This window comes from Cyprinodon tularosa, unplaced genomic scaffold (genome assembly GCF_016077235.1).
Source record: "Cyprinodon tularosa strain WSP-4 unplaced genomic scaffold, ASM1607723v1 ctg381, whole genome shotgun sequence".
NCBI classification, from domain to species: domain Eukaryota; kingdom Metazoa; phylum Chordata; class Actinopteri; order Cyprinodontiformes; family Cyprinodontidae; genus Cyprinodon; species Cyprinodon tularosa.
The window spans coordinates 626,324-643,400 of NW_024039098.1; the positions used below are offsets into that span (position 1 = coordinate 626,324).

Consider the following 17,077-nt stretch of genomic DNA (forward strand, 5'->3'; position numbering starts at 1 on the left):
GTTTGTACTTTTATTTTGAAGGCCCCAACCGGAACAGGTATTCCTCGCAATAGTTAATTAACTTACCGCTTAGTGTCCCGCATGTTGTCCTCAGTTTGGAGCAGAGGGGAAAACCGCAACTTCACGCCGAGAAATGTAAGTCTTTTAAAAGATTTAAATCGACTTTAGTCTAACGGACATAAAACGTTTTACCTTTCTAAGTGCTTTTAATCAGACTTTATGCTTAGATACACCTGGTAAAAGTGTTGCGTTTAAAGTTTCCAGGAGTTTTTAGCCTCACGGAGCACTGAAACAATTTCTATTGTTTATTTGTTGTGTTAAATCATTTAACCTACTGCCCGAATAGAAAACTAAATAAATAATATTTTGGGTTAATATCAAATAAAATAAAACGATTTGTCTACAAAAATCTCACTTTTTAATTTACATAAATGTAAATTAATCACTAAAAAAGCTTAAATTATTTTATTTCATGATAATTTAGGATAGAACTAAATGGAAATTATTAGATTTATTTAGAATGAGGGTTTTGTTAGTTTAGTTTTAAATGTATTTGGTTCTTATCTAACCTGGTCAGACTGAGCAAATGTCAAAAGAAATAGTGTAAAAAAAAAAAAAAAAATTAAATGCACAATAACAAATCTTCATAAACAATATTGAACATAATGAATTGTATATTATCCAAATAACAGGTTTTGAAGAGGACACAGTGCTGATATAGATTAGGAACTGAAAACAAATAATGCATAAAAACAGATTAATTTATTCTTGATCTTTTGGATTTGCTCGAATAAAGTAGAATTATTAAATTGGACAAAAGTAGTGGTCGAATTAGATTTAATGTATTGTTTTGATCAGGATCCAAAAAAGAAAACAACAACAAGAAAACAAAAGTTTTTTTTTTCCCTTTTTATTTATGAAAATAAAAATAATTAAATATATATATATATATATATATATATATATATATATATATATATATATATATATATATATATATATATATATAAAACATTTCATTTAGACTGTTTAAGCATTGAGGTTTCTTGATAAAATCTGCTAAATTTTTTCTCTCTAATGTTCATAAATTAAATAGAAACGTAAAAAAAAACTAAAACAAGTTTTTGGCCCAATGGGTTTTTGATTACACATGAGCTGAAGAAAGTTTGTTGTTTTTTTTTTGGTTACCCTAAATGAAAACTACAGTACAGAATAGTTAAAAGGCACATACAGCTGAAATATATAAGTACAAATAATAATAATAAGTACAAAAGCAAAAATAGAGTAAAAAAAAAATGTACTTGGAATTTTTTTTCTTAATAATTCACCTAATTTTAGGAAAATAATCCCTGGATTTGAAAAATAGAGTTTTTCTTGATACTGAGTTGGAGCTGAATCCCCAGAATGTGTTGAAATTGCCCTTTAACCCTCTGCCAAGTTAAAAGATAGAAATCTGAGGCCACCTATAGTTTTTCTCTCATTGCTTGCCGTCGTGTAAAGCAGCTTTGGTAGCAGCTTTTTGTTGTTGATTACTCTTCCCCAGATGGTGCATTCAAGGTCTCTCACCAGCATTTTAACCTCGCCAAGAGTCCTGTTTTCTTATTTTTGTTTTTATTTACTGATAAATATTTGCATTGAGTCAGGAAGGATTGTTAAACACGTTTGTTTTATGTGTGATCAGTGATAACCCATCAGCTCCACTGTGTCCTGTCCCTGGGTCTGACTGGATGATTAAATGCTGAATTTGTTAGTCTGCTTTTTTTCTGCACATTTAAAAGAAAGTTGTGTAACTGACCTGCAGCCTTAATCCTCTTTCGTCTTTAAATTCAAAGGTCACTTCAGCATGTGTGACACAACATCGCTCTCTGTTACTTCAGAAGTGTTTATTTTTCACAGCTTTAAACTTTAATTAATATTAAAGATTAACTATTACTCTCCAAATCGTCTAATGTATTGAATGTGTTCATCTGCCTGCAAACGCATTCAGGGTCAGTGTGGATTTCACCCTTCATAGAGCTTTTCTCCCAAAATGTGCAAAAACAGAAATAAATGTTTAAAAACACATTTTCCCTGGTCATTACCTCCTTAAAATTACCTTAATTTCAGTGTAATTTTGAGAACTTTCAGTGTAACCAGTGGTTGGATAGGATTGGTATCTTTATTTCGAACATGAAAGGGAAAAACAAAAAAACAATGTTTAAAAACATTGGAGAGAAAAACAACAAACAAGGTACCCTTCTTTCCTGAGTTAATATATATCTATTACATGTGCGAAAAGGAGTAAACTTATGTGCTCCTACCCCTTTAATTCTTGTATTTCTTCAATTTACAATATTTATAATTATGTTGCTATATATATCCATATAAATACATACCTACCTACACATATACATACATAAATATGTATACACATATACCTTCATACATATATACAAATAAACAAAACAAAAAACACAAACAAAACTTTCTACCTTTTGAAAATAATTTCTTTGTACATTTTTTTGAAAAGGAATATGTTTGGGCATTTCTTTAGGTTCTCATTTAGTTTGTTAGTTAGTTTGGTTGCGCTCAAATGTGCTGGACAGAACTCTGCGGAAGGAAACCTAGATGTCAGGCATGTCAGAATGAGCGAAAAACCACACAGAGCCAATAGGTTCTGTGTGGCAGATCATCTTAAATTTAGTGCAGAGATGGCAATTTTAAGTGTAGAAGGTCAAAATGCTGAAATACTCCTGGAAAACCCTTTTAAACCAAGGGAACTTAAAGGAATAGTACACCCAAAACATGATTAGCCTTCATTTTCTACTCACCCCCATGCTGAACAACACTCTGGAGTACTTTTTTGATATCTCAAATGCATCTGGAGATCTGGGAGGCTTCTTGCTGTCTGCTGACATTCAAATAATCGAGGTCTATGGCGCCCGAGGCAGAAAGGTCCATAAAAGTCCACAAAAAACGTGTCAATATTCCTCCATACTGCTCGTCCAATGTATTCCAAGTGTCCTGAGTGGGTAGCGTCCATAATTTACTCGAAACGAAGTCCTTTAGAATGTTTTTAGAGCATAAACAGTAGTGTATAGGATTTCCTAAAAGCGCGTTCACGAGTCTATGGAAACCGCGGCAGACCAAACCAGACGAAAGTGCGCATTCAGCGTCTGCTCTGCCGATAATGCAAGCGTAGAAGAAGAAATGTGCTGTTTACCCGTGCAAAGAAAGAAACAACGAAAGAAAAATGTCTGAGGACTTCAGTGTTGAGGAAGAGCATGAGTTCTTTGCCGAGCTGAATGCGCACTTTCATCTGGTTTGGTCTGCCGCGGTTTCCGTAGACTCGTGAACGCGCTTTTAGGAAATCCTATACACTACTGTTTATGCTCTAAAAACATTCTAAATGACTTCGTTTCGAGTAAATTCTGGACGCTACCCACTCAGGACACTTGGAATACATTGGACGAGCAGTATGGAGGAATATTGACACGTTTTTTGTGGACTTTTATGGACCTTTCTGCCTCGGGCGCCATAGACCTCCATTATTTGAATGTCAGCAGACAGCAAGAAGCCTCCCAGATCTCCAGATGCATTTGAGATATCAAAAAAGTACTCCAGAGTGTTGTTCAGCATGGGGGTGAGTAGAAAATGAAGGCTAATCATGTTTTGGGTGTACTATTCCTTTAAATGGTGAAAAACAGAGTACACAGAATTTGGAAGCCATGTGGTGCATTTAATTTCTCCTCAAAAGTTCTGAATTCCACCTTGCAAGTTTGGACAAAACTGGATAGTCCCAAAAGATGGTACCAAACTTAAGAATTAAAGATGGATGCTAGTTGCATCATCAGTAGTTTGATTGCATGTAGCAGTTCGTTATTATGTTTGTAGCACAAGTAAGTTAATCAGGTACTACCTTCAGTAGTTGTACTGTACAGCAAAGAGACCCAGCTAAACACAGAAGAATATAAGCCAGAAATACTTTGGGAGAAGTACTTACCAGGCCAAGAAAGCACCAGGGGAAAAAAAGAAGTACACATAGTGAATGGTAGCGATAGCTTCATCAGTGTCTGTACGAGAGAGACATTACTAAACATTGAAAAACTGAACATGGTGTAATGAAAAATGGAGAGAATTCTGATGTAATGTAAACTACTGCCCCTTTAATAACTGTGTCTGTTGGAAATAACACAAAACATACAAGAACTGGGCAAGAAGAACTTTTTGTAGGGAGAAAACGGTGCAAAAAGTTCTTTCCAGCATTGGCAGCCAATGGCACAAAGCCATTGCATTCAAAGGTTTATATAACATCTAATGTGTCGTGTTTTTGTTTTCCTCCTGTTCTTGTTTAGGTTGTGGAGAAGATCTCTGTTAGCGGCTCTGCTGGCTGCGGCTGTAGGACTTTACCTGCTGCCGTCTCCCATAGACCCCAAACCCCACATGTAGGTGTCGACACTTTCATATTCAAATGTGTCCCTCATCCATTGTTGATTAGTGTTGCTAACTCGTGTCTGTTCAGTCTGAAGGGGCCTCCCCCGCCACTCGAAGGGCCCCTCGCTGTTAACACCCGGCTGCAGAGGGGGCGCAAGTTGTTCACTGGAAAACTTCATGGACCAGAATCCTTTACTGCGGATGAAAATGGTGAAATTATCAGATGCTTGAACTGAACTTTGTGATCAATTGAGATATTCTGTATTTATGAAGATATTTCCAATAGTATTTAAAAACTACCTAAAAGTGCCAGAACAATCTTAGATTTAAGAACCAAACTCTATTTTTTTTCCTTTTTCATTTGGTTGTAATAAGCAATCTTTACCACTAGTTGGCGATACATTCCTTTCTCTTTACATGTAATTTAATTTTGAAGAAAAAGTCTGGTCAGCAAGGAATGATCAATGGATCATTATTTATACCTAAAACGAATACATTTGCGGTGATTTAATGAATTTAGCGTTAATCAATAAAAATAAATAAATAAAATAAATTTCGTTGCGATCACTGTGTCCGGGAGCGGCCATTTTTTCCCAAATACAGTAGCCCCTCCCTCCTGCCATCTTCCAGCAGTGACGTCACGGTGCGGTAAGCCTAGCGCCATTCTCCCCGCTTTACAAGCTAAATCAATGGGAACTACTAGACACATCTGCAATCAACAACAATTATTTAAGATTTCCAGAGGACTTCACCATTGAAATTCACCAGAGCTATAGTGAAACTGACAATGCCCAGCTGGATGCTGGAATACATCGGGTAAAAGTGAAAAAAAAGAGTTATTCCACCTTTCTGATTCCTGATCCTCCACGGACGGGTTGGTCGTTGGATCGCCAACTTGAAGAGGGAGGATTTGCCATCGAACTTCTGGCCAGAGAAAAAACCCGTAATATGTAGCCAACATTTGGAAGAAGAATGTTTTCAAGATGACTTGGATAATAGCGCGTTGTGACAAACACCAGATACAGCACTGGGACTTGATCAACAGCCGATACCGCACCGTGACGTCACAAACCAGTAGGTGGCAGTTGTGTTCTTTGACAAACATGGATGCCTCCAGTAAAGCACATTCAAATGAAAATTACTCTGAATTAAAAACACCGATCATTTATTGAACAGGATGGAATCATTTCATAAAGTAATTCCAGAAGTTTGTATTTAGAATGTGACCAGACTTTTCCTTAAGGTTTTACTTCAGTGATTGAAAACTTTTCCTTTCCCTTTTTGTTTCAGGTAACGTTTACACAGGAACGGTGGACGGGAAGCTGTGGCGAATCGGTCCTGATGACAGCCTCGTCCTTATTACACACATGGGACAGGAGCTACCAGAATGTGGTTCGGATACTTTGCTCTGTTTGTTCAGGGAGGACTAAATCCTTCCTGTTGTATCTAAAGACCAGACCTTTCCCTTTTTATGCTGTTAATGCAGATATACTTCCTTATTAATCAGGGAGGATCCACAGACATCGTATTTTCTTTAAAGAAACTTAAGTTGATTTTCCATATTGAGTCTAGATCTGTATATCCACATTCAAGCCATGAAAGATGAAGATATAAAATAAATATTTAGATTTAACATTTGGATTTCGGATGAATGTTTGGCTTTAAGAATAAGATTTAAGATGTTGGGTGTAAATTTGGATGTAAATATATAATTTGGATTCAGATATAGGAAGCTGACATATTTTATGTTTGTCTGTTAAAGTTGGAAGGAAGAAAATTAACAGTATGTTGTAGGAAAAAAGAATTGAACTATTCATCGTAGTTAAATAAACGGAGATTGATGGATTTCACTCAGTCGGCACATAGTCAAAAATATTTCACTAGATTTTTTGTGTTCAAAAATGTTTCACTAGATTTTTTGTGTTCAGCATCCTATAGAGCTTTCGTCTTTCCCAAATAAAATAGCGCGTTAAACCGTGTTTTTTAAACATGAGTCGACTCTCTAACAATCAGCATTCGGCTCCCTTCCCATTGGCATATAAAGCTGGTCTAACCCAACACTGGCAGCTGCATGGCCTCTGCTCCCCCCACCTTCCACAGTGTTGTGTCAGGTGATGCCATCACGCTGGGTTAGCGTTGATGATGTCACCAGTGCAATCAGGGAAGTAAACAATGGAAGGAAACCAGGGCGTAGTCAATGATCTTTATTATTTATCTGTCTGAATCCCTCTCTCCAGAGCTGCTCCATGTTTATCAAATGTAAACAGAGTTGTTTATGCTTGTTAGATCAGAAGCGACTGGCGTGGTGTGTTGATGTCCGTACGTTGCATTCAATGGTATCACGTAATTAAAGTGTCAAACCAGCTCTGGTGTTCCCACAGCAAGCCGATCAGAGCCGAGGCGATTTTGACTTGGGTCGCTTGCCGAGTCGTTTCATCCAGGTAGACACGCGTGCGTGAGCTGTTCCCACTGCCACTAAAAGCTGATTGTTCCTGGGTTTAAACAGGTTTTCAGCCAGTGGAAAAGGGGTATTTCCTTCTTTTTTACATGAAAACCAGTTCAGAGTTATTCTGCTTAACTGTTACTTTACCAGACAGAGACACCCGTGGAGCTAGTTTACTGTTACCTTTTTTTAACACAGAAAGTATTTATAGATCTCTGCTTTTTTAATTCTTTTTTTTTTTTTTTTTTTTTTTTTGTCTGCTTCTGTCCCTTTTAACCACCTGGTAGCAAAGCATGACCTGTACAATCCTGCTGCTTTTATGTTGTTTTTTTATTGAATAATATTTTACATATGGATGCATAACAGTACCAGATAAGTGGGCTTTACATCATTCATTCTGCCACTTGCGGAAGCTTTTTTTTTAGTTATAACAACATTTATTTACAGGAATATAAAGTTTCATGAAGTTAAATCTCTACATGGATTTTAAACAATCAAACTGTCTTGCTTGTTTCCAGGCAGCAGCACAGACTACGAACCGGTCTGTGGTCGTCCTCACGGCGTCCGTCTGGACCGCCATGGTCAGTTGATCGTCGCCGACTCGTACTTCGGCCTTTACAGCGTAGACCCTGAAACAGGAGAGAAGACCCTGCTGGTGGCCAGCTCTGATAGTACTGTAGATGGTTTTCAGTGGATTTTTAATCAGTGAAAGGGGAGAACCTCATTAAACCATCTTCTGTCGTTAGGAGCTGCCGGCCTTCCCTTCGCCTTCCTAAACGGCCTCGAGATCTCCTCCCAAACTGGGATCATCTATTTCACCGACTCGTCCAGCCGCTGGGGCCGCAGACACGTCAAACTGGAGGTGAGTTCATAGCGGCCAGGTCACAGAGGCCGAGGTGGCACAAAAAATGGAACTTAATCTTTCTTCTGCATAATTGTAAAAAAAACAGTGGCTTTTGGCCAATAGAGGGCGCCACCCCACCCACACAATGACCCTGATGAAAACATTTTTTTTTTTTATTTAGTTTTAAAATAACATTTAAAATATTTTGAAATTTATTGATATATATATTTTAGATGTGTAAGATAAATGTTTAATCTTTAATGACTAGTAAAGCGTAATTCAAGTTTTCGTCAGATGGGTGATGTATTTCTGTAGCCCCGTGAGATCATCCTGATCTCGCGAGCTTTCAAGGTTTCACTCACACATCAGTCTTAAGACTCTTGGTTAAAGAAAATTTGGAGCCGTTCCCCAAACGAACGTCCAATCAGCGTCGGCTTTGAGGCGGGTTGAGGTGTGATGCAACGAGAAGCACGACAGTTCAGTCTAAAGAACATGGCGACTTCAGCCGATGAAACTAGCGTTAGCGTGGCTATTGAGCAAGTTTTATCGGAATTACAGAGTATTTCTTCACTGAAAGAAGAGCAAAACACTGCTCTGGAGGCTTTTCTCAGAGGAAAAGATGTTTTTGCTCTTCTCCCGACTGGTTTCGGCAAGAGTAGCCTGGTTTGTGGTTGTGTTTTTGTCGTCGCTCTGTTAGTACGTCATATACTTCGTTGATCTGATTGGTTTATTTGGCCCGTCTATCACCAACATAGACCAATCAGCTAACCAGTATTTTCGCCCCTTCCCAAAATTACTTCAACAGAAGGTTTCCAGATGGATATGCGGAGCAAATCCATCTGGCGGAGTCAGGTTAGTATTTCTGCCCCAGGGCGCAAAAGTCTTAACCCATAGACTCTTGTTAAAAGTTGTCGATGCGCAGTAGCTTCTCTGCAATACAAAGGTATAGGAGAGCTCGGTGCAGCTCTGGTGCGCCCTGAGCTGACAGGAAGTGTATTTGCTCACCACCTCCCTCCAAGGCGCAGACGTTTTGCGGTCAAGCAGTGGAAGTTGTAGAAGCATTAGAGAGATTCTCGTTTAGCTCCTAGGCTAGGCTAACTGCATGCAGCGAGGCTAAGGCTTTATCCTGCTTTCTTTTTCAAATGTCAGGAACTGAGCCAGCATGGATAAAGACAGCTAGGACTTATTTAAAACACTTTTTAGAAAAGGCAAAAAAGAATGAACAATCTGGGATTCACATTGAAAATAATATAATTTTGTGTTCTTTTTCTAGGTGTTTATTCATTTGCATAGTTGCCCTTAAACACATTCTTAGAAAATAACGTTTTGTATATATATTTAAAAAATCTAAAGCTGACTAATAGTTTTTCCATTATTAAAGTGGTACATTTTTTTATTTTTTTTATGTTTGTGACACAATATTGGACTATGCAAAACACAGATTTACCTTCACATTTTTACCTTTAAAAAGTAAACCTGCACATGAAATTATGTTCTTATAATTTTTTTAAAGTTTTTTTGTTGATGGCATTTATAAAAATAGACCGGCATAATAACTTAGTATACTTTTGATTGATTTTTAGTATACCTCTATTTCGAATTTACAGCCCCCCCTGGAGAGAACTCCACCAGCCGCCACTTAATGAAACCCTGATGCCTTCAGGAGTCATTCAGAGTTTTCGTTTCTTGGTAACCAAAGGTCCTTGAAGTTACTAGAGGACTCAAAAACATCCTGAGGAAATAACAGGATTTATTTGTGGAGAATTGATGACGAGGCTGCAGGATGCACTTCACACACTAAGTGCTCTCAGCTTTGACTAGAAACATCCTCATTTGTTTCAGAAGATGTAGAGCTTTAAAAAAAAAACAAAATAATCACTCTCCCTCAAACACTGGTGTAAAAACCTCCAATGACGTAGGCTTTAAGTTTTCCTATAAAAGTTTATTGAAGGTGAAACGTCCATTTTTATCTCCTCCTCGTACCGTGGGGTTTGTGTTAAATTGGAGATCTACTGAACTGTTCCAGAATGTGTGCATTTGTACCAGAGACTGATTAGATGAAGCTGCTGTTTGATCCTGCAGGTGATCGAGTTAAACAGCCTCGGCCGTCTTCTCTCCTACGACCCTCGGAGTAAAAATGTGACGGTGCTGCTGGATTCGCTCTACATGCCCAACGGCATCGCGCTGGCGCCTGACGAGAGCTTTCTGCTGCTGGCGGAGACCAGCATCGGACGTATACTGAGGTACAGATGAATATTTGCACAACTCTGGTTGAACATCAGTCTTGACACAAATTCTCAGTTATACTTAACTCTAGACATTGATTAGGCCATTCTTCCACATCAATAAGCTTTCATAAAATCTCTTCCACTAAAACTCTGCCTTAACATGACAAAGAATTAGAGTATTGGCAGAAAGTTAAATGCAGATGATAAAAATCCAACTTTAGTGTTTGATTATGAAAAGTCAATGAAAATATATTTCAAATAGACTTTTCAGGCTGTCTGAAGAACTCAGCACTTGGTTGAGGCTCCTACACTAAATGCTGCATCAGTGCAGTGTGGCATAGAGGCCATCAGCCTGTGTTCAGGAAGCTTAGGTTGCTTCACTGGTCGGTCATTGGATCACGTTTTGGCACCTTTGGTAGGATGGGCCTGTACCAATGCAGATGCAGGATGAGTCTGTCCATAAAGCTTTTTGATCCTCTAAGGACTTAATTTATCCCTGTCGATGTTGACCCTGTGTCTTCCACACTCTTTCCTTCCACTTAACTCTCTTTAAATATGCTTGAACAACCAGCCTACGGGCACTTTAATGGTGAAAAAAAGAATGCACAGAATTTGGCTGCCATGTTCTAATTTCCAGCTTGCAAGTCTGGAGAAAACTGGAAAGCTCCAAATGATGGTACTTCACTTAAGAATTGAAGATATATACTAGTCGCATTAACAGTAGTTAATCTTATTCCTTTCTTTAATAATGCTTGAACAACCTGTCTCTTTTGCAATGACCCTCTCTGGCTTCCTCTCCTTATAGAGGGCATCAACTACTGGCCATCGGTTTCCTTATGATTGTTTTGTCTTTTTGATTTAATCAGCTGATATTGGTGACATCATGGGTTTCAGATATGAAATATTTGACAGTATTCCGATTTTCTGAGACACCAAATTTAGATTTTTCTTCTTCTGTTCTCCAAATAATGCCTGAAGTATTTAAATTTGTGAATAAACCCTATGTTGTGCATACCAGCATACAAGCTCCAGCTAATCAGGGCTAAACCGACAAAGTAATCAGAGTGTGGTCTGAGGGTGCCATGGAGAAACTCCAAGACTGTTTTGAATGGTCTGACTGGAATATGTTGAAGGATGCAGCAACCCATGACAACAAAATAAATATAGATGAGTGTGCCATGACTGTCAGCCTACTTCAACAAATGCATTGAGGACGTCAGCATCACAAAGAACATCACAATCTGAGCAAACCAACGACCCTGGATGAAAGGGGAGGTTTGAAAAATTGCCTAAAGCACGGAACTCAGCTTTCAAGTCTGGTGATAAAGAGGAACTGAGGACAGCGCGTGCCAACTTAAACCGTGCCACATCAGCAAAGCAGAACCACAGCCAGAAGATCCAGGATCTTTTCCACGACGCCAGCAACACCAGGAGGATGTGGAAAGGAATTCCGATGATCACAGACTACAACACACCCTCCTGCCCGGTAGATGCAGCCAACAATGACTTCCTACATGAAGTGAACAACTTCTTTGGGAGGTTTGAGGCACTAAACAGCCTCCAGCAGTGAAAGCTGTTCCACAGCAGGGGGAGGAGGCACTAAACCTGGACGTAGCTGAAGTTTTGAAGACTCTGAGGAGAGTCAATCCAAGAAAGGCCGCAGGCCCCGATAACATACCTGGGCGGGTGTACAAGGAATGTGAAGGCAGCTGGCTGGTGTCCTCACAGACATTTTTAACCCCTCGCTGGACTGATCCGTAGTGCCAGCCTGATTCAAGTCTGCCATCATCATTCCTGTCCCAAAAAAGCCTCAGGTCACCTCACTCAATGATTACCAGCCTGTCGCACTGACTCCCACCATGATGAAATGGTTCGAAAGGAAAGGCTGGTTAAAGAACACATCGTCTCCAGTCTGCTGCATTCGACTTGTTCCAGTTCGCAAACCGACGGAACCGCTCCACTGAGGACGCCGTCTCTGCTGCTCTCCACCTGAGCCTGGCACACCTGGAGGAGAAGAACCCCCACGTGTTGATGCTGTCAAGCTTTCAGCACCATCATCCCACAGCATCTGATGGGCAAACTGGAACAGCTGGGCTTCAATACACCCCTCTGCTATTGGCTGCTAGACTACCTCACCAACAGACCTCAGTCAGTCTGGGTCGGACAGAACGCCTCTTATGTCATCAGTCTAAGCCCCTCCCCTCAGGGCTGCGTCCTGAGCCCCCTGCCGTTCACCCTGATGACACACGACTGCGTCCCCAGGTTCACCACCGATCACATGGTGAAGTTTGCAGACGACACCAGAGTGGTGGGCCTCATCAGAGACGACAACGACCTGGACTACAGAGAGGAGGTGGAGCAGCTGGTGGTGCAGAGATAACAGCCTGATCCTGAAGGTGGAGAAGACCAAGGAGATCATGGTGGACTTCAGGAAGAACCGTCCTAACCACGCTCCACTGCTCATCAACAGCACCAAATTCCTGTGGGTGCACATCACAGACACCCTCACCTGGACTGGAAACACCACCTCACTGATCAAAAGGGCCCAGAAATGCTTGGACTTCCTGTGGAGGATGAGGAGAGCCCACCTGCGTTTTTTGCACCATGTTTTTTTCTCCCACAATGTTTACGTTTGATCACTGCTGCACTTTAAGAAAATGAAAATATCATGAGATCTGTACAAAACGAAATATCGTTTTTGTATAGACTTTGTGAATACAAAATGACAATAAAAGTTGTCTAGGTCTGGTGCTCCCTTTATTTAGTTAGTAGTTAGCTAGTTCTTTAAATGGTACAGCCACCACGAGAACCCGCCGTACACTGTGCGATTTTTTTATAAAATTTTTTGAGTTGTTGCACGCATCTACTGCTCACACTGTACGACTAACCGCAGAGTTTAGTCGTACAGAGTGAGCTCACAGCTCAGGATTTATTCGGCCCGACGTTCTCATGCGATCTACCTGCTCACACTGCATGACTTAAAACCACGTCAGACTCGACTCCGCAGTGAGATGGCACTGCTCTGACTCGTCTATCCGGAAGCCAAACCAGCAGAAGAGTAATATGAGGCTCTCTATAGTGAAACTCCCTGCCTTGGAAATTTGTGTAATTTTCTGCTGAAAGCCCTAAAAAGAAAAGGGAACGACGTATTTGGACGAAGACCTGGCTGAGCAAACATGCCTACTACGGTCTGTCAATTTTACAGACAGAATTCTATTTCACTTGCATCCCTGCCATGCTGCTGTGTTTACATCTGAGAGGAAGAATAAAAAGAAAATCCTTGTTTGCGCCCTCAGCGATTTGCCCATGACGGTTTGATTTTCTCCCGACATTGCGATTCCTGATCAGGAGGTGGTCGTGGGAGGCGTATCGTCCCGCGTAACCCCCTGTACACTACACGACTCACGATCAGGCTAAAAGTCGCCCCGATCGAAAGATTCTCGCACGACTGGAAAGTCGCCCCGAAAATCGCACAGTGTACGCCCTGCTTAAAGGATGACAGGAGAACTTCAGGCTCAAACTTTCTTTAAAAGAGCTGAGAGTGCTCTACAAGAAATACAGAAGAGGAAATAAATGGAAATTATCATTTCCACCTGCTATAAAAAAACTATTTCGAATTTGTCCAGCAGATGGCAGCAAGAGACCGCAAATAAACCACATTATTATAATCTTAACCCTTTAAGTTGCCAAATATGTTAAAGTTGCACAGATCCTGCTGGTGTACTGACCAAACTTACTTTTTAACCATTTATTCGCTCCCAGTGTCCTAAATAAACAGTTCTGGACAGTCTAGAATGATTTCTTCATCAATTTTTTTGCTCATCTAACACTGAACATATGCTCTTACAACAGCAATGGCTATTGGCAGTTTGAGATTACACTACCAATTACGCCTAACATTATTCAAACACCTTCTGAGCTCTTAAACTGATACACACAAAGTTATATTAGTTCATTTTCAACACCTTAGTTCAATTTTCTGACGTACTTTTTTATTATTATTTTTTTTAGACCTATAGTTTAGGGTATTTTGTCCTCTTGGAAGTGCTTTCTCCACTCTTTCCTTCCCACAGCATGACGCTGCCACTGTTATGGCTTACCATGGGCATGACGTGCTCTGAGGATTTACAGCGTTAATTTATTTCCTTGGTCATCTGATCAGAGTGTAATGTGACCAAATTTGTGAAACGGAATAAATATTTAAAAAGGATTTTTAGATTTTTTTATATCTGAATATTTTTTCTATGCTAAAACCTTATAACAGTCTGTGGAGGCATAAAATGTTTTTACTGAATGGGGCCGTCTGCCCCTCAGGTACTGGCTAAAGGGCCCAAAGGCTGGAAGCAAGGAGGTCATTCTGGACAACATGATCGGTTACCCTGACAACATCCGCCTTAGCGACCACGGAACTTTCCTGGTTGGCATAACAACGCCACGTTTTCAGAAGTTCCTGCCTCCTTTCCTGGACATGATCGCTCCGTACCCGGCGGTGAAACGCTTCCTGGCAAAGGTCTGCATGTTTTCTGTTAAAACTCCAAATGCACAAATTCTTTTAGGGAACACTTGATGATTAATCAGGTGATAATTCATTTTTGCTACTGTGAACCTTGAATAATCACAGATCACTGCTGTAGTTTTGTTCTTTAAATGTAATCTCTGTGTCTAGAAAGTCTGGAAATCAATTTCAGTGCTTCCAGGCCTGGATAAATGTGGAAAGAAGGATGTACAGGACCATTTATCTTTAGTTCTTTCCATCCTCTCTTCCCCCCTCATCGTGTCTTGTCTTGTGTCTTTTACTTATTTTATATTTTCTTACCTTATTCTGACTCAAACTCAGGAAAGGAAGGAAATGTGAAATTAATATAACTATGTCCTACCTTCCTTTATTTATTGTTTTTCCTCTTTCCTCTGTTTTTGTGTCCTTTCTTAGTTTCTTTCTTCCTTTCCTTATATTGTGAACTTGCCTTTCCCTCCTTTCTTTGTCCTCTTCCTGTGTCGTCATTTACTTCTTCTTTTCTCCCACCTTTCTTTCTGAACTCCTTCCTTTTTTTTCAGTCTTTTCCAGGTTTTTATGTATATATTAGATCTAGGGCTGCAACTAACGATTATTTTGCAAATTGATTAGTTTGTCGAATCTTTTTTTGAATAATCGATTAATAGTTGGATAGCCAAAGATTCCTTGAAGACTTTTTGTGAAATTAAACCAGGTGAAATATGCTGTATCTATGGATAGAGCATATTGATAGAGGATTTTTTTTTTTTACAATTTGGGTATAATTACTGCTCAAAGTGGGTTCCTCTGTCAGTTAAAGGCATGTTTTATAGTCTCTATATTCACAATAGATTACTAAATTAGTTGACGATTATTTCAATAATCAATTGATCACATTTAATCTGATTGTTTCAGCCCTAATCTCATCCACTGTGGAATATTTGCTTTTGTATTAAGAAATGAGCTCAAATAACTCTGGAAATATCAGTTCTTTATAAATGTGCTTAATCCCAGTATAAACCGGTCATATTCCTGTTCCTGTTGGTGCAGGTGGTTCCTCTGAGCTGGTACAACCTCCTGCTGCCGCGCTACGCTCTGGTCCTGGAACTGGGGATGGACGGACAAATCATTGGAACGCTTCACGACCCTGAGGGCCGTCTAACGTGGGCCATCAGTGACGTCTTTCAGCACAGAGGCAGAACCTATCTGGGCAGCACTGACTTGCCGTTCCTGCCCATCCTGGAGGCCTGGGACAGCTGATGATGGCCTGTGGCTACATGAGCACAGAGACTGTTGAGGTTAGACGTGTCTGAAGGTGCTTCGAACCAGGATCCTGTAAACCTATTTACTGATGAAGCATAAAATACCTTTAGATCCAATACTTAGTCTTTTAAATACTCTAGATCAGAGGTCTTCAACAGGGGGTCCGCGACCCCTAGGGGGTCCGCGGAGGTACTGCATGGGGGTTGTGAAAGTCTTGGTTGATTAATTTTTTTTATATTCCCTCCTGTAATTTTTTGCACTAATTAAAATGTCTTTAAATACACATTAACACGAATTCAACAGACTGTAGTAAACAGATAAATGAAAGCAGAAGATGTCTTTCAGTCATCAATGCTCACATTCAGCGACACACAGGAGCTCTTTCAAGGTGGGCACCGTTTCATTCACAACACCTGTCCCATCAACCAGGAATCAGAATCAGAAATACTTTAATAATCCCAGGGAGAAAGGACTTTCGTTACATGACTCCATATGTAATAGAGTGACTATAGGACCAGTTTGATATAACACAATTTCATACAATATATATAATTAGGGGGTCCCTGCTCCATCTCGTAATCAGTTTGGGGGTCCTTGGCCTCGAAAACGTTGAAGACCCCTGCTCTAGATCAAAGTTGCTCAGATAGTCTGAGGTCTTAAAGGAGCCAGATCAACAAATATGCATAGAGGATTTTATTTGTGAAAAGTTTTTCTCTAAAAACCCCAAACTTGCCAATTAACTGTTAATTTAGCTAAATTTCTGCTTTTTGGGTTAAATGTTTGCCTTAAATAAACATTTAATTTTTAGTTTAAATAAATGTATAAAAGCCCAAATCTGACTATTAGGAGAGAACATAAACATCTTTAGCTAAAAGATTAGATGCTGTTATAGTTTTAATTCTTTTCACATCTCTTAAAGGGACTTTATGATCTGCCACTGTAAATAACTTAAAAGGAAATGAAAATAATTCTTTTACAGTGAGGGTTTCTTTATTTAAACAAAAAAAAATACAGAAATCTCTGGACATGTAAAAGTGCCATTTTTTCTACTCGGCTTGAAAAAAAACATTTAGCATGTTCACAACAGTCTGGAAAAACATCAGTAGCAGCTGGTCAAGCTTTTCTGGATCTAATTTTTATAACAGGAATTTCAATAGATGCAATTTTTAAAGAACTTTAACATTTACAAATACAAATCAGTTATTTAAAATAAAAACATACATTGAAACTAGTTACACTATCATTTCTTTTCCTGTAACAATGGCAGCTATATTTGCTGTGATCAGTGGGTAAAAATAGTTAATCTATTTTGAAGTGAGGAAGTCCACCTGAAGACATTGTCAGCGCCGTCAGTTCATCCAGATTACCATCCTGCCATCAAAAATTATTTTTGT

The 17,077-nt window shown here is 39.5% G+C and overlaps 1 protein-coding gene across 1 annotated transcript; it reads left to right on the plus strand.

Moving 5' to 3' along the window:
* The first annotated feature begins 21 nt into the window (after positions 1–21).
* On the plus strand, positions 22–15,948 carry zgc:194209 (uncharacterized protein LOC570908 homolog). The gene is made up of 9 exons (XM_038297074.1): positions 22–135; positions 4,335–4,424; positions 4,502–4,623; positions 5,704–5,805; positions 7,375–7,527; positions 7,603–7,718; positions 9,783–9,943; positions 14,243–14,438; positions 15,471–15,948. Coding segments are annotated over exons 1-9 (1,152 nt in total). The 5' UTR covers positions 22–133; the 3' UTR covers positions 15,681–15,948.
* Positions 15,949–17,077: the final 1,129 nt, after the last annotated feature.